Source organism: Schistocerca piceifrons, chromosome 2 (genome assembly GCF_021461385.2).
Source record: "Schistocerca piceifrons isolate TAMUIC-IGC-003096 chromosome 2, iqSchPice1.1, whole genome shotgun sequence".
Classification (NCBI taxonomy): domain Eukaryota; kingdom Metazoa; phylum Arthropoda; class Insecta; order Orthoptera; family Acrididae; genus Schistocerca; species Schistocerca piceifrons.
In genome coordinates this window covers 263,016,258-263,039,914 of record NC_060139.1, presented here as the reverse complement: position 1 = coordinate 263,039,914, position 23,657 = coordinate 263,016,258, and the positions used below count along the sequence as shown (strand labels likewise).

General features: G+C 39.1%; 1 protein-coding gene across 3 annotated transcripts; it reads left to right on the top strand.

Moving 5' to 3' along the window:
• Window positions 1-344: 344 nt before the first annotated feature.
• Window positions 345-23,019, top strand: LOC124772789 (cofilin/actin-depolymerizing factor homolog). 3 transcript variants are annotated; one of them, XM_047249349.1, is made up of 6 exons: window positions 421-500; window positions 5,760-5,828; window positions 7,924-8,047; window positions 10,384-10,502; window positions 21,568-21,699; window positions 22,550-23,019. In XM_047249349.1, the coding sequence occupies exons 2-6, from the start codon at window positions 5,823-5,825 to the stop codon at window positions 22,616-22,618; spliced, it is 450 nt and encodes a 149-aa protein (XP_047105305.1). In that variant the 5' UTR covers window positions 421-500; window positions 5,760-5,822; the 3' UTR covers window positions 22,619-23,019. The 3 variants fall into 3 exon arrangements, with proteins under 3 accessions (XP_047105307.1, XP_047105305.1, XP_047105306.1); XM_047249350.1 differs by having other exon boundaries at window positions 443-500; window positions 5,763-5,828; XM_047249351.1 differs by lacking the exon at window positions 5,760-5,828 and having other exon boundaries at window positions 345-500.
• Window positions 23,020-23,657: the final 638 nt, after the last annotated feature.

Sequence of the window (23,657 nt, the reverse complement as noted above, 5' to 3'; positions counted from 1 at the left end):
TGAATTTCATTTAAAAATCGTAAGGATGCGAGCATTTCGCTTACATCAGTTTCGTCATAACGGAAACCGCTTGGCTTGGTGGCGTAGTGGGCGTCAAAGAAGTAGTCCCACTTTAAAAATTACTGAGTCATGGATATAAACACTTTTATCTTAAGTGATAACAAATTCTAACGGTATATTACATGAAAAATGATTCAGACCATTCACGGCTAGTATTTTTTGCCAAATTTGGCCTACACCTTGCCTTGCTGAGTCATACGTGTTCATTGGAAGAGCAAAGACAGTGGCATATTGAATCGTGCTGCGGAGTCGACCAATAGGAGGCGAGCTTACGAACTCTATAGATTCGGCGTAGTGATACACTCCGCAGCAGAGGCAAAGTGGTCAGTCATCAGTGAACACCCTTTCATCTTGTGTGTGAAGGAGAGTTTGTGCTGTAGTACAGTGACGGGAAAAAAAAACACGTTACCCGGAGCAGTGGAATTTGTTGAAGGGAAATGGTAAGAAAAGTTTCCGTGATTGTAGTAGGAATAGTCTATGAATGTAGTAAAATTGAGTAACGTACTTTTTCCTCCATACTTTTCACCGGTTCTGCACGCCGGCGCCGCCATCTTCATAATATTATATCGGCATAGAAAGCTGTTACGTCGTCTCTCTGAGAAATGTCATTCAAGCTGTCAGTTAAGTTATAAGGTATTACTGTCCTGACACCTCAGGTGTCGTGTCAAATAAGTTATACCGGAAGAAATTTCCTTTCTAATAATTGATCTTGAACTTAGCGCCTTTATTTAAATAAAGAATATGTATATATCGTTCAATTTGCAGATAATTTCCCCAATTAGGTGTCATTTGACACTTGAACGTATGGATACAGCCCTTTGAAGTTCAGTAGTGATAACTGTTAAACATAGCGTTACTTGCTTGTGTAGTGTCGTGTTTCAGCTGCCCGTAATTCTCGGTAGGTAAAAGTAAATTAAGTTATGTAAAGCGTATTATCTATTTTTGGCTCCTGCTCTATTCGCAAATTTTGGATGATGTGTTGATAGGTTTGAGTGTTGGCAACATGTGAACGCCGTTAATTTCAGTTGGTTATGTTGGTGTGCTACTGGCATAGGGAGGTTTCATGGCGTTGCGAATGTTTAGTAGTAAGTCAATTTGTCTCGGTCCTCCTAAATTTATATCAAGCCAAGTTTTCTGCATTGGTGTGTACACGAGGTTGGTTTGGCTGTCTTGTCATATGATTTTACGGTATAACTTTCCACCGCGGAATGTCGGCAGACGTTTTCAGTTGAGCTCTTTCGTAGGATATTTTTTTTCCTGGTCAGCACATTCTGATTTCATCAGCTTGTCATGAGATTGAAGTTGGGACAGTTAGCTGCATGTGGTTTGACAAGTGCTGGGGTAGTAATTTTGTGTTGGATTCCAGGTTCTCTATTTTTCCGGCAATTTCAAATGTATATGTAGGCTCGTGTAATAATGGAAACAGAAGTTTGCCACTGCAACCAGCAGTCAAATTTTCCACAAGTCTTGCTTCATGGAGACACTTAGCTTAGTCAGTTTAAGCATCAGTGCTCCTGTACTGTTAAAATGACTGCTAGTGGTTTTAAGTGCTGTATAATTTGCTTTATTTAGCTGTGGGCTGTGGTTCTATAGTTAGTATAAAGTGTGAACTAAGTCAGTGATGACAAACTAAAGTGGGAGAACCAGTTCCCCTCTCATTGAAATGTCAGTTCAGACCTGAAATCAGTTTGTATATTAGACAGTACAAAATGAGTTTTTGGATTCACTGCAATATTTAAATAAGTAGTGGTCTTTCCAAGGAGATGTGCTACACACTGTAGTTTGCTAGTCAGTGATATGTTTTGCTCTAGTGAGCATGGTTGCAAAATTCTTGTTGGCAAAAGAATTTGAGAGGATGTCATTTATGTGACAAGATGAGGAAGACATCTACAAAATTAGGTGGATAGGCATAAATTGGTAGCCAGTGCTATCAGATTTGGTAAATTAGCTGTTCATATGAACCCAATGTAATCAAACTTTACTGCATACAGTGTGTTCTGTATTAACAGATGTTCAGATTTCTGACTTGGAGAAATTGCATTTTTTAATGAATGAATGAGTTGCATACACAGGTGAGTGTATCAATGATGCTCTTGTCAAATGTGACAGTAAGTAGTATGAATCTTGAGTGAATTGATTTTGTTAAATATTGATTTTTAGGGTGTGCTGCATTTGAGTGTATACTCATGCTCTGGCTGAAGTTATGTATTGGACCCCTGAAATCTTTGTGTTCATATATGTGTAGTGGAAACTGAGGCCTAGGTTACTTTGGGAGGTGACAGTTTGGTTGTGAGTTGGCACAGCCAGTGAATGTGAAAGCAGAAAATTTTTTTGGTAACAAATGGATCAGTAGTGAAGTTGGTGCCTTTGACAAAGGCCACAGCTTATATGCTTTCTCATCCTTTCCTAATCCAAGCTTGTGCTTAGTCTCTAATGACCTCGTCGACAAGATGTTAAAACTCTCGTCTCCTCCACCAGTAGGAAGCCTGATGTTTGTGCCATGAAAAAAATGTATGGGGTCCAGTAACTAGGTTCCAGCCATGCCACTATAGTTTCTGCAGTAATTAAGGCTGAAATATGTCTGACAAAGTGGAAACTGTCTGTTCAGTTACAGACAACTTAAAACTCGTTGCTTTTAGCTGAGGATTGATGGGCCAACATTAAAAATGATTTAAGATGTTTGTTAGGCACATTCTATTGTTGCAACCTTATTTATAAAGAGGTTGTGCTTTGTTTTGATGCTGTAACTTGCTAGTTTCTTCAGTGTATAGAGTCCACTATTGGTAATGCTTTTCCCCAATGTGGTAGGATTTTCTTGATTGGAATTTTTTGGGGCTTGAAATTCTGCACTGTTCAATAAATCTGCTGAAAAGTTAGCAAAACTGCTTAACGGAATGGACTGTACCTTCTTAGCTCATTATTCCCCTTGGAGCTTTATTTGGTAATACTGAAAAGTGGGGAAAAGTTTGCAACTGCTAACAGTTCTTTTGCTGTCCTGTTGATTACGTTTTTGTGTTAAGGACCTTGGGTTGTAGTTAAACTTCGGTTTAAGATTTTAAATGGTGCATTGCAGAATATCTTAAAGCTTTAATTGCATATTGCTGTTTCCTTGTGCCTCTGAAGGTATTGGGGGTTCTGATGAATGGAATTTTTTACATTAGTGTCAATATCTGGATGGTGCTGTAAGATGCCCAACATAATTATTCCCTTACCTTTATTTTGATCAATTTCTAATTTTAATTTAGCCAGAAGATCTTTATCACCTTTCATCTAACTAGTCAAGTTGCATCAGTTGTATCCTATAGTGTCTGGAAAAGGATGTCAAAGATCAGCAGAAGTTCAACATAGTGAAATGACTTAATATTAGGAAGACTGTATTACAGTAATGTGTTCAATATAAAAAGACCAGATTGGGTTGTGGATAAGTCAGTTTAACTGTAGGTTCCTCTTAATAGTTGGGTAAGTCAGTTCAAAGGCTGAAGGCTGTTACATACCACCTCCAACAGGATCATATTCAGTCAAGACTGATTTGGTGGTGCTCTTCATACTAGTCTCTTGTATGTGTGCTTGTATATGCCTTGTTTCTGTGCAACTATTGCAACCTAACCTACATCCATTTCAACCTGCTTAGTAAAGCCTTGGTCTCCCTCTACAAATGAGCATCCTATTTTTTGTTCATTATGACCTACAGTCATATCAACGTTACGTGACCAGTGTGTAGACCTCCAGAAGCATCTGTGTGAAAATATTGTAAATGAATATGCTATATATGTGGAAACATGTTAAGTCTTAATGTAAGTTGTGAGCATTCATTTGCTGGAAAAAGTGTGTATGTGTGTGTGTGTGTGTGTGTGTGTGTGTGTGTGTGTGTGTGTGTCTAGTTTTGAAAGTGAATCCCAAGCTATTTAAGATAACAGTAAACATTTGAATAAGTTTCAAAACTGTGGACTGGCCATAAAGTTTGATACATAAGTTGTCACAAGAAATACTTTTAATACTGGTACATTTTGTACTGGCGTAATCCCCTGGCGTAGTTTTGAGTTTGCATACAATTAACTCTGTTTATATTTTAATATAAATGTTAGTCAGGGATTTTTCATTGTCATGTGGAAAAATTTGCATTTGTAATAAGGCTTTGTGCAGTTATATGCACGTCAGAACGTTCTTAAGCTCCCATTGTTTGCTAGAGTTCTATAAGGATCAATCGTTCGCACCGAGCAGCAGTCGATGCGTACTTCCGGCGGAAACGCGGCTGGAAGTGGAAGTAGTTTCCCCAGAGTGCCGCACCGCCATCTTAACCGGTCAGGGGCGTTGACTGAGCGAGTGGTCCTGCAGTGCGGCAGGAGGCGCCGGGCTTGTGGGGGATCGACCGAAATAGTCGCAGCCTGGCAGCGGTTTGGGCGCGTCGGAGCTAAAACGGGCTCACGCTCTAGTAGTAAGACACGCCGCCACAGTTCTTCCATCTTCGGACATGCCAGATTTTCTCAATGACGGACCTTTCAGTATTAGAGGCTACAGTACGAATGCAGTTTTCATAAATGAACTGAGCACACAGTAAGTGTAGAGAAGACTCGTCTCAAAGTACTATCTGGGCGGTGATTTCGTAACGAAGGCTGCGCAAGTCTAGGCCAATGACTTCAACATGCATAAAGAAAAGGGTGCAGCTTCCTCCGATTGTGCACTCGTTACGTGTTAGGACGTGAATTCCGGGATTTCGTTGCGTGGTGAATTTTTTCGAAGAGGCAATTCCCCGAATGGCTCGTGAGGTGTCACAGCCAGATTAGTCATGGCATTGAGCTCCAGTCGATAAAACATAGTGCAATGAAACTTACTTAGCTCGGAATACAGTGTGGAATGCCCAAATAACGCAGTATGTCTTAACATCGTGAGCAGTGGTGGGGCGCCAAAATCACAGCGGGTACGAAGCTGTTGCGCCGTAGCGATGTTTATTGCTGAATGTATGAGACATGACCGCTTTACAGTGATTTCGAACTGTAGAAATACGGCCAGCATCTGCGTAGACCTCAGGCACGTGCATGAACGGAGCCACTAGAATAGTTGGTTGAGTCATAGAGCCCACATTAGCCTTCTGTCCAGTAAAATAACTGAACGTTCAAACTATTTCGCCATCGTTTCTTAAAATGAATTGACTGTCGCACATTTGTCCGAAAATTTTGCGTTTACTGCTTCGAACACCGCTCCGTACTCTCTCTCTCTAGGTATTTGGTAACACCGATGCTAAGCTCCTTTTTCCACTCTTGCCGTACAGGTACCGGCCAAAACAGTTTATCACGCAGAATTCTCCTTCTGACGCATTAGTCACACAGGCAGAGGCGAGGTAGTTCTGTGAGCACCTTAATTTTACCATAATTTGAAATAGTCAACTTCTTGATTTTTATTCTAAATGTTTTTCTTAAATCTTTCAGTTAGAGCGAAAGGAATAGGCTTTTTGACCTATCCTAGACCCCAGAACTTTTTTGCGAAATGCATCATCGCGTATCAGTTTTACCAAATAATTCAGTGTTAAATGTGAAATTGTTTCAGCTGACTTATAGGTAAACATATTTCAGAACACACTTCAACGCGTTCATAAATTTCGTTGGTTTAATTTTCACATGCATAGTATATAAAAATTGCTGTGTTAAGGTGGTGTAGGACTGGTGGCTTCAAATGCATTGAATGTATTGTGCTTGTTCTAGCAGATTGTTGCGGCTGACTGAACATCGGTCATCAGTGAATGTGCCGAAAGCGCAGGATTAGATATGCCGGTAAAATAGCATGTGGATTGTGTGTTAACAGCATTCCTTTTGCACCCATTTACCCTTCCCTACATCGACCCCCCCCCCCCCCCCCCCCCCCGTTATTCCGTTATTAGTGTTAAGCATGGTCAGTCGTGTCTGTCACATTTCTGTAAATGAATTGCGAAATTCTACATATCCCAGAAGAAGTAAGGAAAAAGCATTGCTCCCTCCCGTAATGGAAAAGCGTCGGTAAAACAGGCAGCAGCGTTCTACAATGTGGCAACACGGCGAGACAGTGGCAGGTTGACTGACTCATATCAACATGACGCATCAAGACGCTATTGCTCGTCCCCAAATCTTTCAGATTTAGCAGAAGGTGGTAGGAGTAATATGTTACCTAAAAATATTGCACCCAAATATAAAGACGGACGTATTAATAGGAAATACCATAGACTGCAGATTAGACTGCGAAATTGTTTTAACGTTGAACGATCTGGTACAGCATTTGAATCTGGCTGGTGTCTCATGAGACTTCGCACACCTCCGCGCAACGCGACAGGTGACTCACGTCCGCGATTTCTCTACGCCAAGGTTGCCGTAGTGGGAGGGGAATGCAGTGAAAGGCGGGAGCCGGCGGCCGATAGCACACGCGCGCGCGCCTGCCTTCTGTGCCGCTGTTTGCCTATATATGGTAATGCCGAGCCAGCGCAACGGGGCGGGGCGGACGGAGCGCCTCCCGCGGGGGGAGCGCGCGACACGACCCCGGGCTTTCGTGGCCTGGTTTTGTTTGCTCTTGACGGCGAAAAATGTTATTTAGTTCCCATTTAGCGTACCCCGCAGACGAAAAATCTCGCAGCCACATTTGTCGTCCAAATTTAAAGAAGTTTGAGACCCTGCTGTAATTCCTATTCAGAAATTTAGAATTACAGGTGTTAATTACATGCAGATGTGTGTGATCGACTTGTCGGACATGTAGGCTTAAAACTGTGTAACCCACACAATAAAAATATTGTGGAGGTTAACAGGTAGTGGTGTGTGTTCATCTCCTGTAACAGTCCATTGCACTAAAGCTCCAGATTGGTCTTGTAGTATTAGTACCTTGGATTGCCAAAAAAAAACGCACAGTTGCTAGGGACCACACGACATTTCAGATAGAAAAATTCATTTGTTATGGATATTGTGTTAATTCTACCAAGAGAATTGCCGTGTCAGAATGGAAAATTAAAAGTGCAAAGGAAAGTATAGCATTTATAGTATTTGCTAGACTCTGCATTTGAAATGTGAAAATTAACACCATTTCTCACTTTCCCATGGTTTGGAAAAATTAGGGTAATTGAAGTAATAACAATACTCTTAAAGTGGAAGTAATCAAAAAAAAAATCACTTGACAGGCAGGGGGAAGGGGGCAGAGATGTAGTAGCCGAATGCATGTACAGGAACTTTCTCATATAATAAACAGATCTTCTGACTAGTGCTGCTGGGACAAGGATATCATTGTTTTACTGATAAAATAGTGAATGAGTGTTTAGTTAAGAAAAACATTTAATAAATGAAAAGGACCAGTTTGATTTTTGTTCTAAAACTGGTGCTTTTCATTTATTATATTGTTCTACCAAGAACTGACGGAAGATTGTTAACATAAAACATATTTCTTCACAGGACTTAAAATACCCATTTCTTGAAAAATAAATTTGGTCAATAAATAAAAATACACTGTTTGCCCCAGATTAACATGATCAGTTTAGTTGATCAAGTATCATTTTACAATTAATAGAAATTGTCAGCTAATATGAGTGTGTCATAGGTCTAAACATAGATGGTTGGCTTTGACCTTGAAGTAATTGTTCTGGCTGTAACCTGAAGTGATTTGGGAAAGCTGAATTCAGGATGGGCCAAAGCATGAACCTCAATCCTCCTGTATGAGGTGTGTGTTAAGGGTACTCCCTCATACAGTTATATGTAGTGTGCAATGCTTCCATGTTTGTTCATACAATGAATGTTAAAGTAATTAAATAACATTCTACATAGTGAAATAGATTAAGGGTGATAAATGCCATATAAAATGTGTAGTAGCCCATTTTTTAGGACTTCATGTATTACTATGCATCTTTTCTACTTTCAGGCTTCTGGGGTAACAGTGTCAGATGCGTGTAAAACTACATATGAAGAAATAAAGAAAGATAAGAAACATCGTTATGTTGTTTTCTTCATTAGAGATGAAAAACAGATTGATGTGGAATATATAGGTAAGTGAAAACTTAAATCAAAACTTGTCTTCAGAATGTTTCGTAGATCTGTATGCCATAAGTGAGGGATCCATGATGGCAGGCAGCAGTGTTGCCAGCATTTTAATTATAACAACATTTATTGGACATAAAACTCCATTTCTAGAGTTTCCATCATTACACATTGGTCTAACATGAAGTAAAATTTGACACATTTTGTGAAATACTGGGCAGCAGTTTTGAGTTGCAGGCAGCTTCTTTCTTGTCGAGCATTCAGTATGAGGTATGTCACCTGAATTTAAAGCTGGAGAATGTGCTGGACATGTAAACAGTGTGAAGCATCATTCACACACTTAATGGTGGTGTGTTGCTCTGTGTGCTTAGTTGTCCTTGTAAAATGCTTTGTTTAATCATTCGTTTAATGTGATGGTTCAAACTCAATCTGAAAGTACTCAGTACTTGTCATTCCTGTTACAATCTGTGTAGCCAAGAAACTCTTCAAATGAAAATGACAGCATTAAACTTCTACCTTATGTTCCACTTCAGTGACAGCGACTAATTATATGTGGAAAGCCTTTATGCTGAGGCTGCTGAACCTCCGCTGTCCAATCAGCGAACAGTCCTTCTGAGTCGTTATGCTAGCCATCTGTCTTACATGCCGGCTAATCCAGCCCATGACATTTTTTTCGACGCCTCCTTTGATGTAGGGTATGCAGGCCGCCTCTCCTCACTACTACCACCACCGGGAGTCCGCTTCTGTCAACTGCTCCATTCTCTTTCCTTCCGCTTTCCTAAAACCTTCTTGACAACTTGGGGTACAGCACCGCATTGGCTCCGTCCCCGGATCTGCCTGCTCCGTGACCTTTGTCGATTTCCCAAGGATGGTACCCCTTCACTTGTTTCTCGCCGGGCATTTGCTGCTATATGTGCACAAATGACGGAAGCCACATTTATTTACACCGACGGCTCGAAAACATCGTTAGGTGTAGGGAGAGCCTATATTGTTGGCGACACCCCAAATCACTTTCGGCTTCCCGACCAGTGTTCGGTTTATACTGCGGAGCTTTACGCTGTTCTCCAGGCTGTCCACTACATCCGCCGCCATCAGTGGATACAGTACGTCATCTGCTCAGATTCTCTCAGCTCACTCCTCAGTCTCCAAGCTCTTTACCCTGTGCACCCTCTGGTCCACCGGATTCAGGACTGTCTGCGCTTGCTCCACCTGGGGGCGTCTCGATGGTGTTCCTCTGGCTCTCGGGACACGTTGGTACCTGTGGAAATGAGGCGGCCGATATTGCAGCCAAGGCTGCAGTCTCTCTTCTTCGACCAGCTATCCAATCGATTCCCTTCGCCGATCTAACGAGCGTTTTATGTCGTGTTGTTCATTTATGGCACGCACATTGGTCGACACTTCCCCATAATAAATTGCGGGACGTGAAAGCTCTTCCTTGTGCTTGGACCTCTTCCTCCCGAACGCGTTGTCGGGAGGAGGTAATTTTAGCTAGACTCCGGATTAGGGCACTCTTTTTTTTGCCATCGACATCTTTTAAGCGGCGATCCTCCCCCACTCTGTCCCCACTGCTCTCAGCTGTGGACGGTAAGACACCTTTTGAGTGCCCCTATTTTGACACGTGCTCAGCCGATCGCGTTCTCGAGTTTATTCGTGCCAGTGAAATGACGTCAGTCATTTGAAGCTTTTTTTGGGGACAACCAACCCCTTTCTGTAGTGGATTTTTAAGCCTTCCTTCTGCTTTTAGTTTCTCCAATTTTATGACTTTCGTTCCCATTGCTGCTGGTTTCCATTTTCGGTTTTTTACTGTTGCTTAAGTCACGGACCGGGCGCTAATGACCATAGCAGTTTTGCGCCCTAAAACCAAAACAAAAAAGGGACCTTTGGCTGTGAAAGTCATAGTTTTAACCTGTTAAGTTTTTTACATCAAACTTTTACATCCTCTTTGATAATTGTGGTTGCCAAGATGTCATGGTAATTCAAACATTTCATAAAAATTTAGCATACTCCCAAATGACTTGGAGTGAAAACTAATTTGTAACATTGGAGAATTTCATGTTGCAGCTGGTTTTCAGTTTACAAAAAGTGTAGGTCTAATTCTGAAGTAATTTTTATAGAAATTGTTTGAAAATCTTAGAATGGAGACCACATTAAATTTCATAACTTGCTGAAAGATCAGTTAGAACTCTTTCTTAACCACCCAGGCCTGTTATTTCCTCTCAGGAGGGAATGTTAGTTAAATAACATTTATGCATGCCTTATGTTTGAAAACTGCCATGAGGCAGTGCATGTGTTAATTTGCATGTAGATTGTTACATATGATTAACTGCGTCCTTTTGTCCATCAGGTGAACGCAATGCTACATACGATCAATTTCTAGAAGACCTTCAAAAGGGTGGTACTGGTGAATGTCGATATGGTCTGTTCGACTTCGAATACACGCACCAATGTCAAGGCACTTCTGAGGTAAGGTAGAGATGACATCCCATAAATTACCATGCAAAACTACTTATTAGTTTTCCGTCTAAAGGTTAGAAATCAAATGACAGAATTAGAATATATTCTTCAAAAATTTGTTGGTATCCTGTGTTAGAGGTGCCAGATGGCATCTAAGTTCTATAAAAGAGGTTTATAAAATTAGATGTGGCAGAATGTGTAGTGTGTCACTTACATGTAGTCAGGTGCTGTTAAGTTTAATCATTCTACACGTCTGCCCAACTATTAAGTGTGATAAAATGCTTGGTGGAAGTGACTCTCAGCTTCATTTTGTAATGCCATTTTCTGATTGCAAGTAAGACATTTGAATGTACTTGATAAACAAAAGGTTGTGCAATAAATCTTACTGTGGTATGCACACAAGGTGGATAGTGGGGCAATGTGCAGTGGCAAGGAGCAGGGCACTTACCTAGACACTAAAGTTTGTGGATGGCATACAGAAAACCCAAGTATTATGTTAAAAATTGAGATACCGTATTTACTCGAATCTAAGCTGCACTTTTTTTCCGGTTTTTGTAATCCAAAAAACTGCCTGCGGCTTAGAATCGAGTGCAAAGCAAGCGGAAGTTCTGAAAAATGTTGGTAGGTGCCGCCACAACTAACTTCTGCCATCGAATATATGTAGCGATTCACAGGCATGCTTTTCAGGCACAAAGATAAATACTGGCGCCAAAACCTCTGCGTCAGTTAATAAATAAAATTAAAAAAAAGGTGGAAGACGAGATTTTTCTCCGACCCGAGTTTCGACCACTGCATTTTCATACATTATATCCAACGAAGTAAATACAAATTCCGTATTGGTCATCTTCAAATGTAGCAACATTTCAGTGTACTGTACTACGAAAATCCGACTGGCAAGACTGTTTGGGATGTTTGTCAATATGGCCAACTCTACGTTCTGAATTTTTTCTACCTATGAGAAGAGATGGTTGCTAATAGGAACTTTTATGAATTGTGAATCACATGCAGTATTCTCTTCGCCATAAGAATAATATGTATACAAACATTTTGGCATGAATTGTTTCGTGTTTGCTGCTATTTCATTTAAATCCTGTCTACTTAATAAACTGCGAAACTAGAGTGAGGCAACATCAAACGTGGAAGAATATACATATCATTTCATGTTTATATTCGTATTATTCTTATGCCTAATAGTGATACAGTCAGAAATGAAGCACGTGAATTGACTAGATTTTTAAATCTAAGATGACTAATTTCTGTGCAGAATGTTATATACTAAAGAGGCGTCTGCAAAGATTTTCAAACGGAGAAAAATTTTCGCTAAACTCTCGTTCAGAACATCTTCTATCATACGCAGTCTATTATTTGGTTCTTGTTGATCATCGTCAAAGAAAGCAGCAGTGTTAGTAACTAACAACAAATAGCAGTCTCTTGCCATTGTTTCGCTAATGAGAAGATTCCTCTCTTTCTCTATTTTTAATTGTAAGCGGCGGTAGCGCGCACAAAAGCAAGCCATGCCGCGAGCGGGACAGGTCGTAAACACGGATTATCAGAATGCGACAAACAGTGCATGACACAGTACAGTAATGCATTTTCAGCTTAGTGACGTAAACACCTATAACAAAGAGAACGGCACTTATCAGATCAAAGAAAAATAAGCAATCAATCCAAACCAGACGAAGCACGTGGAAAAGGGAGGGCACCCGTATAAATATGGACGGAGCGCCTGACGCATAGCAATGGCTACCTGGCGAAGCTTAACTGCTAAGCTTACTACGCGAACCAAACTACTGTAGCTGTATCGCCATTCATTCGTCCTAAATTGTCTCGTATTACAATGGGCCAACTTTGTTTAGATTTGGAGGTGCGGCCTAAAACTTTACTCTCCCCTTGAATTTCGAGTCTCAAATTTCAGGTGCGGCTTAGATTCGGGAAATTTTTTTTCCTTGTTTTCCAGTCTCATTTTTCAGGTGCGGCTTAGATTAGAGTGCGGCTTAGATTCGAGTAAATACGGTAATTAGATATGAATTGTTAGTTGCAGTAGTGGCCTGATACAAAGCTTACACCACTGTTAAGTTCTTGGGGTTAGCAATGGCTGGAGTGGGAGTTGCGGAATGAAGTTGGAACACCCGATGGTACTGCTGCAAAATATTAAATCCCTTTGTGCAGAATGAACACAGCTGGCTCAGTTGCGCACTGTTACTTACAGATACTGCTAATATATTTCTAGCATTTGTGCCATGTTGCTTAAAGGGCAGCCACAGATTTTAAATGTTAAATTGGTATAACAGTCTGTGTTGAAAGGCACTATCAGCATATTATTTACCAATGTATGGAATAAGGAACTATTGGGATAGGTTTTAGCTTACAGTAATAGTTGCATTTTCTTAATTCTGGTTGCCTAATGGGCTTCCAGGGCAACAAACTTGTTAAATATTATTTAATTGATGGAATAAAAAATTAAAAATGCTGTTTTAACCTACTGGTAAAACAGTAGAAGTTTAACACAATAAGAAAAGTATCAAGTCATGAGGCAGCATAAACTGATGGCATACAAATACCTGGACTTTTATTCATCCAGTATTCCAGAATGGGAGTATAGTGGCTTCCATCAAATTGGAAGTATAATTCTGATTTCTGAACTTCATCTTTCTTACATGGTTGTCAAATATTTAACTCATTAACTCACTTGTGAAATCACATTTTCAAATGTTTATACATTAGTCTGGGTAAATCTTTAAAAATTGGGGTTTACTGTTAAAGTTTCATACCTAATGAAGAGATGTTTTTTTAATTTTCGTAATTTTCAACGTAATCTCCTTGGAAGTCTATACACTTCTCCAAATGGTGCTTCCATCTTTGTCCTGTCCAAATAAGTGTCCTTGTTTGCAAAATTGGTCATAGCATCTTCACTTGACAAATTTGCCCTCAGTTCAACTTTCAGCTGAGGGAACATCAATTTGGGACTAGAACTGGCAAGTAGGGTGATAAAGCAGTTCAAATAACAATTTGTGTTGACTTTTGCCCTGCTGGGATGAGATGGCACAGTGAGCAGTCTTTTCACCCTGTGTGTGGTCAGCTTTCTCATACAAAATCTGATGGATCAATACTAAATTTTTCTTTGTTACTTGATCGATACAGAGTTTAAAAGATGGTAACCAATTAGAGATAGCACATCTTTAATTATGCTGAAATTTGTGAATTTACTTGGAAGTGTGATTAAACAGTCACTCACTCTTTAAGTTATATTGAGCACTAAAACTGAAAGTGCAGGTAGAAAACTTAAAGTTGTGATACATGAAAAAAATTAAAGCATTTTATTAATAAAATTCTGGAGTTTTTTTGGTAATTAATATATTTATAGCTATTAAAATCATTTGATTTGAGCCCTTAACTGTGAAGTTGTACATCCAGCTGACACGGGTCAGCTTGCAAAAATGTTTTTCTAAAATGTGTAAGGTTGAGTGGATAGCTTCTTTTTTATGATCTCAGGAAAGTATGTTGTACAATGTGATAAAGGGTGAGTTTCTTCTAGAAACAGTAGTAAAGATAAGTGTCCATCTTTAACATTGAAGTGACCAAGGGCACGCAATTGATATGTAATGATTATCGTGCACTTGAATAATCTGTGTATAAGTCTACAATTTACTGGGTAGAAATAGTGAATTATTAGGAAAGATGTGCTGTTCTGTTTAGAAATCCAGATTGTTTTGATTTGCCCAGTGTTGGCCTGGAAGACAGTTAACAAAATTTCAGATCCCCAAACATAGATTATGCAGATCGAAAGTTTAGAGATCAGCTATCCAAATGAATTTTACGTTTGGGTGTAAGATACCTGTAATGTCCGGTAATTTCTAGAAAAATAAGGATTTCAGGATTGTGCGCTGCAAAATTGGTTGTCAGTAAAATTTGATAAATGGTTGTCTGTAAAAACAGATTTTCCTCACACCAAATGTGAAAATTGGTGTATTACTAAGGTATTAATATGATGATAAGCTTTTAGATGGCAAAGCCCAAAATTGTTTCTAAATGGATTTGAAGCTTTGTTAGGTAAAGAGATGCAAATAGACATCTGTTGGGTGTTCATAGTACAGAAACATTTTCAAATGTTATACAGGATGGTCAGGAACAGTCTGAAAAGCTTTAAGGGTGTTGCAGGGTACGTTGTTGAGAAATAAAATGAAATGGTGCAACATATCTCTATCAATATTGAAGCTAGCCAATCAAGTTGTGTGCAAATTCAAGTGGCCTGCCATAAACAGTTAAAGTTGTTACAGTGTAAATGATAGTGCAGGAGGCTGCTCAGCCTTTAACTTGGGTTTCATCCTTACTACTGTCCCATGTCCAATAATTGTATCACTTTGTTTTCAGGAAACCACATGAACACATTTAGTGATACCACCCCTTGTGGCAAATTCGGATTTGTGTACTGTGGCTTGATTGGCTAACTTAAGTGTTCATTAACTCAGAAATGAAACACTTACCAAACATTTTTCTCAGTTACTTCCCAGCACAACCTACCCTGCAACTCCCTTAAGTTGTTCAGGATTTGACTATCTCATACACTTCAAATTGTTGTTGACAAATTAGGGACCTGTTCAGTCCCTGAAATCTTGAAGGCAAACAGTGTCAAAACCCCTTGAAGTGTTAAGTTTCGTAGTCATTTGTCTTTCGTCAGCCACTCATGTAATGGAAGACCATAAGTGTTCCAAAACACGTGTAACTGTTGAGATATTCTTTTTGCTACATCTCTGCCCTGCAAACCACTGAGGTGCATGGCAGAGAGTATGTCCTGTTGTCTTCAGTCCAGAAACTGGTTTGATGCAGCTCTCCATGCTATTCTGTCCTGTGCAAGCTTCATCATCTCCCAGTACCTACTGCAATGTACATCTTTCTGAATCTGCTTAGTGTAAAATCTTAAGTCTCCCTCTTAAGATTTTTACCCTCCCCACTGCCCTCAAATACTAAAGAGGTAATCACTTGATGCCTCAGAACATGCCCTACCAACCAATCCCTTCTAGTAAAGTTGTGCCACAAATTTTTTCTCCCTAATTCTATTCAATACCTCTTCATTAGTTACGTGGTCTACCCATCTAATCTTCAGCATTCTTCTGTAGCACCACACTTTGAAACCTTAAATTCTCTTCTTGTCTACACTTAACATCCATGTTTCACTTCCATGCATGTTTACACTCCATACAAATACTTCCAGAACGGATTTTGACACTTAAATCTATACTTGATCTTAACAAATTTCTCTTCATAGATGCTTTCCTTGCCATAGCCAGTCTACATTTTATATCCTCCCTACTCCAACCATCATCAGTTATTTTGCTCCCCAAATAACAAAACTCATTTACTACTTCGTGTCTTGTTTCCTAATCTAATTCCCTCAGCATCACCTGATTTAATTAGACTACATTCCATTATCCTCATTTTGCTTTTGTTGATGTGCATCTTACATCCTCCTTTCAAGATGCTGTCCATTCCGTTCAACTGCTCTTTCAGGTCCATTACTGTCTGACAGACTTTCAATGTTATTGAAAACTTTAGTTTTTATTTCTTCTATATGGATTCCTAATCCAAATTTTTCTTCTGTTTCCTTTACTGCTTGCTCAATATACAGATTGAACAACATTGGGGACAGGCTGTAACCCTGTCTCATTCCCTTCTCAACCACGGCTTCCCTTTCGTGCCAATCAACTCTTATAACTACCATCTGGTTTCTGTAAAAGTTATAAGTAGCCTTTCACCCCCTGTCTTTGACCTTACCACCTTCAGAATTTGAGAGTATTCCAGTCAACATTGTCAAAAGCGTTCTTTCTACAAATGCTAGAAACATAGGTATTCCTGTACTTAATCTATCTTGGAAGATAACTTGTAGGGTCAGTATTGCCTCATGTGTCCCAACATTTCTATGAAATCCAAACTGATTTCCCCGAGTATTTTGCAGCCATGACCTATTAAACCGATAGATCAGTGATATCACATGTCAACACCTGCTTTCTTTGGGATTGGAATTATTATATTAGTCTTGAAGTCTGAGGGTATTTCACCTGTCTCATACAGCTTGCTCACAAGATGGTAGTTTCGTCAGGGCTGGGCTCTCCCAAGGCTGTCAATAGTTCTAATGGAATGTTGTCCAATCCTGGTGTCTTGTTTCGACTTGAGTCTTTCAGTACCCTGCTGAAGTCTTCACACAGTAGCATATCTCCCATTTCATCTACATCTGTGTCCTTTGCCGTTCTCATAAAGTGTCAACAAGTACGTTGCCCTTGTATAGACCAGCTATATACTGCTTCCACATTTCTTCTTTCCCTTCTTTGCTTAGAACTGGGTTTCCTTGTTAGCTCTTTATATTCATAGAAGTGGTTCTCTTTTCTCCATAAGTCTCTTCAATTTTCCTGTAGGCAGCATCTATCTTACCCCCAGTGAGATATGCCTCTACATCCTTAAATTTGTCCTCTATCCATCCCTGCTTAGCCATTTTGCACTTCCTGTCAATATCATTTTTGAGATGTTTGTATTCCTTTTTGCCTGCTTCATTTACTGCACTTCCATATTTTCTCCTTTCATCAATTAAATTCAATATTTCTTCTGTTACCCAAGGATTTCTAGTAGCCCTCATATTTTTACCTACTTGATCCTCTGCCTTCACTATTTCATCTCTCAAAGCTAACCATTCCTCTTCTACTGTATTTCTTTCCCGTATTCTTGTCAGTTGTTCCCTAATGTGCTCCCTGAAAGTCTCTACAACCTCTGGTTCTGTCAGTTTATCCCTGTCTCATCTTCTTAACCCTTTTAATGCTAGATGTTTTCTCAAAAGATCATGTTAAAAGTGCCATGTTATTTTACAGTAAACTGCCATACTTGCAATAAAATCTAAACTAATGCATAAAGGAATGTAATTTTTTAATTTTTAGGGAATGCTGCTGGCTACAGTAATATGTGCAATACACGTTGTCAAAGAACATATTTTCAGAGAAAAAAATTATTTTCATGATGGGGTTTATCGAAAAAAATGAAAACTTTGATTTCAGTTTACTCTGAGACCCATCAAATGATGATATACTCAAAAATTTCAGGTGTATATATTGAATCTCTGTAGTTTCCTTAACAAAAACACCATAAAGGAATACAATTTTTTTATTTCACTAAGGAGAAAACCAAAAAGAACATAACATTACAAAAATTGTTTTGCTCTTCTTCAGTCATAAATCACTGACAAATGTGAGGTTGCAGTTATGACAACTACTTGCACACATGCTGACCAACACATGAAGGATGCAGTCCTTTCTTGCAACAAACACACACTGTTCGTGAACGCCGCTTCTTATCCTTCGTAGAACAAACACTACAGTAGCGTTCCTTTCTCACTGGAAGAGTCTCTACACCATATACAGTTGGAGCAGGTACATTTATGTCTATTGCACTTGTGGTTGCAGTCCTTGCCTGAAACCACTGTTTAGAAAGTTTGCAAATGACTATGCTGTTAAACTTCAGCCGTGTCAGTGGTTTGTCGCTGGGGTTTAGGCTTTCCTTATACAAAACATATGCATTCAGCAACATCCTGGCAATTATGCTGAAACTACCTTCTTCCACATCTTGACAGTCCTCCTCTCATCTAAATAGCAGTATGCCATCATATCAGATGAGTCAATGCCACCCATATGCTTCTTATATTCAAAAATAACATCCGGTTTCTTGACCGACTGTCTATTGCGAATTGTCTTTTCTGATGATGTAGCAGAGGATGATGTACTCACAAAGAGGACTGGATTTCTCTGCGATTTGTCTGAAGCCACAGAGAAGTATAAAAGATTTCTTGAAAAACTTTAGCTGACCTACAGCGTAATTCGACAGAAGACCACAGGGCAAGAATTTTCTGTTTCTTCTAATCGTTCCCGTTAGATAAGTGCCAACTGAATAGTTTTTCTGCCAGAGGAATAGATGTAAAAAAGTTGTCGCGGTAACCTTTTTGCATGTAGCTCCCAAGAGTTAGTAGTTTCATGACTACGTATCCCAGGCCATTCTTTTATTTCGTTTTTGTCATTGTCATTTTTTGCACAACAGTATGCACAAAACCCTAGGCAGTAATTTACGACTGAATCACACAGCATCCAAAATTTGACTCCCCATCTGTGATGATGTTTATTGGGAAGGTACTGGATTAGCTGTGAGTGCGCCTTTGTCCCAACAAGACTTTCATCGACACTCAGTTGCTGGTGTGGAGTGTAGTAGCGACGGAAAGCATTGTTGGCAATATCCACCAGCACTTGAAACTTGGCTGTTGGATCATATAATGGGTGACCAGGAGGGTGAAGTTTCGAATTGTCTACAAAATGGAAAAACCGCAGCAACAACTGAAACCTGTTGCGTGAAAACATTTGTGAAAACCACGGTGTCAACAGGTTTGCATCAGTTGACCAATAACTAAAAATCATCGGTTTTTTATAAGTCCCATATTCAAAATTACTGTTATAAAAGCCCTCATTTCTGCTACAGTTGTTGGTTGCCACTGTTTGATTCTCGAATTTGGCGATAAATGCATTGACTGAATCACCTGGCGAGCGTATCTGTTAGTCTGTCACCATAATCGTAAAAAGCTGCAGTGAGAAGAACAAATTGAAAAAATCAATTGGTGTGGCGTTTGCTGGTATATGTTTAGGGCCTGGTACTTCTGCATACACAAAGCTTGGAGGAGGATGATTATCTGATGCCTCATCCATTACTTCAACAAAAGTATTTGCACTGCAATTTAGTTCTGTTTGGTCGTCGTCGCCATTTGCTGACGCACAATCTTCACAAGAAGAAGAAGAATACTCTTCTCCACCTGACATCTCATAATCCGATTCACTTTCTGCAAATCCTGCAAGTTCATCTTCACTTCCACTACTTATCATATTATTGTCTAAATCACTTGTATCGAACCGAAACTTCTTACTTGACGACGCCATGCTGCCGCAAAATAGTCTGTAAATAACCACCAGAGAAGTTTATTTTACTCGAAATATCGCACTGACAATCGAAAAGATCGATATGCTGTGCCTTCGACCTTCCTTCTGCGTCTTGGCTAGGAAATACTAACAACTTTCCCTTCAAGCGCGGAAAAAATGAATGAGAAGGACATCACGATCAGATCGTATTTGGCACTAAAAGGGTTAAACTCCCAAGTTTTTGCAGTTTCTTCAGTTTTAATCTACAGTTAATAACCAATAGATTGCAGCCAGTCTGCATCTGTCCCTGGAAATGTCTTAAAAGTTAAAACCTGGTTCCTAAATCTTACCATTATTTAATCTATCTGAAACATTCCAGTATCTCCAGGCCTCTTAAGTGTATACAACCTTCTTTCATGATTCTTGAACCAAGTGTTAGGTATGATTGTTATGCTCTGTGCAAAATTCTGCCAGACAGCTTCCTCTTAAATTCCTTATTCGCATTCCATATATGCCTACAACTTTTCCTTCTCTTCCTTTTCCCACTATTGAATTCCAGTCACCCAAATAAATTTTCACCTCCCTTCATGATCTGAATAATTTCTATATCATACATTTCATCATTCTCTTAGTCATCTGCGGAGCTAGTTGGCATATAAACTTGTACTACTGTGGTAGGTGTGGGCTTTGTGTCTATCTTGGCTACAGTAATGCGTTCACTAAGCTGTTTGTAGTAGCTTACTCGCACTCCTATTTTTTTATTCATTATTAAACCCCTGCCCCTATTTGATGATGTATTTATAACCCTGTATGCACCTGACCAGAATTCTTGTTCCTCCTGCCACCGAACTCTACTAATTCATACTATATCTACCTTTAACCTATCCATTTCCCTTTTTAAATTTTCTAACCTACCCGTCCGATTAAGGGATCTGACATTCCATGCTCTGCTCCGTAGAATGCCAGTTGTCTTTCTCCTGATAACGACGTCTCTTGAGTAGTCCCTGCCCGGAGATCTGAATTGAGGACTGTTTTACCTCAGAAATATTTTACCCAAGAGGACACCATCGTCATTTAACCGTACAGTAAAGCTGCGTGCCCTCAGGAAAAATTACAGCTGTAGTTTCCCCTTGCTTGCAGCCATTGATAGTGTTAGAAGGCCACATAATTATCCAGCCTGTTGCAGCTGCAACTACTAAAATGGTAGCTGCCCCTCTTCAGGAACCATGTTTGTGTGGCCTCCCAACAGATTCCCCTCAGTTGTGGTTGCACCTACAGTAATGCTATCTGTATTGTTGGGGCTTGCAAGCCTCCCTACCAATGGACTAACCTGTGACCATTTGTGCTGCCCCTGAGTGTACGCTTTAAATACCCCCTGTTAGTCCTATCTGGTAATTTTCCCACACTTGAGTAATATTTTAGAACTGGTCTCACAAATCAGTTGTAAGCAATTTCCTTTGAAGACGGATAGCACTTTCACAGTATTGTACGAATAAACAGAGGTCTGCCACCTGCTTTACTCATGACTGAACCTATGTGAACATTCCATTTCATATCCCTACAAAGTGTTACACCCTGGTATTTGTACGAGTTGGCAGGTTCCAACAATGACTCATTGATATTAGTCATAGGATACTAAGTTTAAGGGCAAAATTTTACATTTCTGAACGTTGGGAGCAAGCTGCCAGTCTCTGCACCACTTTGAAATCTTAGCAGGATCTGACTGAATATTTATGCAGCATCTCTCAGATAGTACTTTATTATAGATAACTGCATCTGTGAAAAGCCTTACTTCACTTCATTCATTGCATGTGACAAATTTAATGTCCATGTAGGAGGAAATGGTTTTGTGTGTGTTATGTCCTGATGAGACTTGTCTGAATATGTCCTTGGCTGCTGTTGCCTATATAGATAGGGTTTCTCAAGTTTGTCTGATTTTATGACTTGCATTTAAATTGCTTGAAGCATTGGTTGATATAATTGATTTTCTTCATATTTGATAATTAGCTCTCCTGAAATGTTAAACGAGTTCAAATTATTTTGGTGGTTGAGAGTTCAGTTCTTCATAATTTTTCAAACTGAGTATAAATTGTACTAAAATTAAGTACATTCCTAACATCCTGGTATTGATATTTCAGGCCTCGAAGAAGCAGAAGCTGTTTCTCATGTCCTGGTGCCCAGACACAGCCAAAGTCAAGAAGAAGATGTTGTACTCTTCTAGCTTCGATGCTCTGAAGAAATCGTTGGTTGGTGTGCAGAAGTATATTCAGGTATGTTTCTTATAAATAATATAGTAGCCACTTTTTAGAATTGAGGCCATTATGTTTATGTCCAATTATTGTAGAGTATTAAGCTGTCACCCTTTAGTTGCTGTTGATCACAATAGAAAAGCTCAGATAGTATGTGAATACCTCAGGAGTAAGAGACCAGTCAATGAGAAGGTGAAGGGTTGTCATTCTGCTGTTCAGTGTATGGTCAACCTTATTCCTAAAATATTGTTACTGCAGGACAGTTTGCAGATAGTGATATTGTGTGATGGAATTTGAGGCCTGAGAATACTGCGGAAGATAAAAGCTATGGAGGACAGGAAAGATAGGGCAGTAAGAAATGCAGTAACTGGAAAAATGTTTTGGCTACATAGTCCTTTGTATCAAGATGATGGAAGAATTCCAGTTGAAAAAATAAATCATGTTGGTAGTTGGTTACTGTGCTTAACTTGTCTTAGGTAGATGAATCAGACGAGAACTTAAATTTTAATTAAAACATATTTACAGAAGTTGCATACAACTGGCTCATACTGTAACAACTAGTTTTACGTGTAGTAACTGTAGAAAAAATTAAACGTATAAACTTGATCAGGAAAAGGGTATTTATAATTATTTCAGAATTATGGCTGAATGTAACTTTGATTAATTTTTGCAAGAAAACACAAGTACTCCAGAAAAATTTGTATCTGAGAAAAAGGCAGTTAACAAAAAGGATATCTTATTTGGGAAGGGAACAAAATGGTGACTTAAATTGAGACATGTAATCTGTAACAGAATAAATCTCTGAAGTAAAAGTGGCTAAAAAGGGCAATTGTTAATGTTGAAGTAATCTAATTTTAGTATTGTTTTTCAGGCCACAGACATGTCTGAAGCTTCTCAAGAAGCTGTTGAAGAGAAACTTCGTGCCACAGACAGACAGTAAGGCGCAGTTTTCTTCTGAAGACTCCACAAACTGCTTTGCCCGTGATGGACCTATGATCCAGAGCCCAACAAGTATCTAGTCTCGTTGGCTCATGAGCAAACTGTTTTCATGTCAGTGGAGTTTATACTTTATGGTATTGTATTACAAAGTGAAGAAAACAAAAGGCGACTTGGGGAGGGGTAAACTCGAATTTAAAGCCTGTTGGCGTTATTAAACTATGTAATTACTATCATTATATTTGGTAATTCAAAAATTGGTCATAATTATTGTAATAATGGTAGTATTTGCTGATTCCAGCTAATTTCTACCATTCTACTCAACTGAAAATTTTTGTATTGGATGTCTTCTTGTAGGATTTTTTATGTCATTGCTGAGTATGTATTAAATTTATTTGTAATGAAGATTGGGGGTGTGTTCATTATCAAGTTCCTGAAAGTAGGTGTGATGACCTTAATTACCCAGTTATCGTCTGAGAACTATTTATTTCAGTCACAGTTGCTGTAATTTTCTCCTGTATAGAAATGCTTAAGTAATTTTTAATGTTTTTTATTTGTATAAATTATTTCATATTGTATGTTCAAGCCATTGTAATCAAAATGTTAATAACTACTTGAATTTCATGCAGTCAAAAGTTCGGCTTCTAAAACTCAGCATTCTTGGAAACAATAAATTGTAATACAGTGTAAAACAGTTTATTCCATTTTCAAAATATTATGTACTTAGGTGCCAGTGTACAATTCTTGAAAAATCTGAGTTCTTCAATATGAAACTGTCAACTTGAAACACCTTCATTTGTGAATATAGACGTCAAGCCCTAAAGTATGCAGGAAGTAATATTTTACCAAGATAAATACTGAATTTGACAAAAGTAATGAGGTACCTAATGTCAGTCTCACAAATGTATAAATTTAGTGAAGCAACAAATGTGGGGAGGAAGTATTAGTGTTACAATAAACAATGGAAGGTAACATCAGGAAAGGGAGGGAGGATGCACACCAGTAGGCTATCAGTTAATTGTGCTGAACCCACACTAAACCTT

What these genes read in the sequence shown, in the direction of transcription:
- LOC124772789 (XM_047249349.1), top strand. An exon ending in GATTGATGTGGAATATATAG is followed by an intron (nt 8,048 to 10,383) that starts GTAAGTGAAAAC and finishes TTTGTCCATCAG; the next exon opens with GTGAACGCAATGCTACATAC. An exon ending in AATGTCAAGGCACTTCTGAG is followed by an intron (nt 10,503 to 21,567) that starts GTAAGGTAGAGA and finishes TTGATATTTCAG; the next exon opens with GCCTCGAAGAAGCAGAAGCT.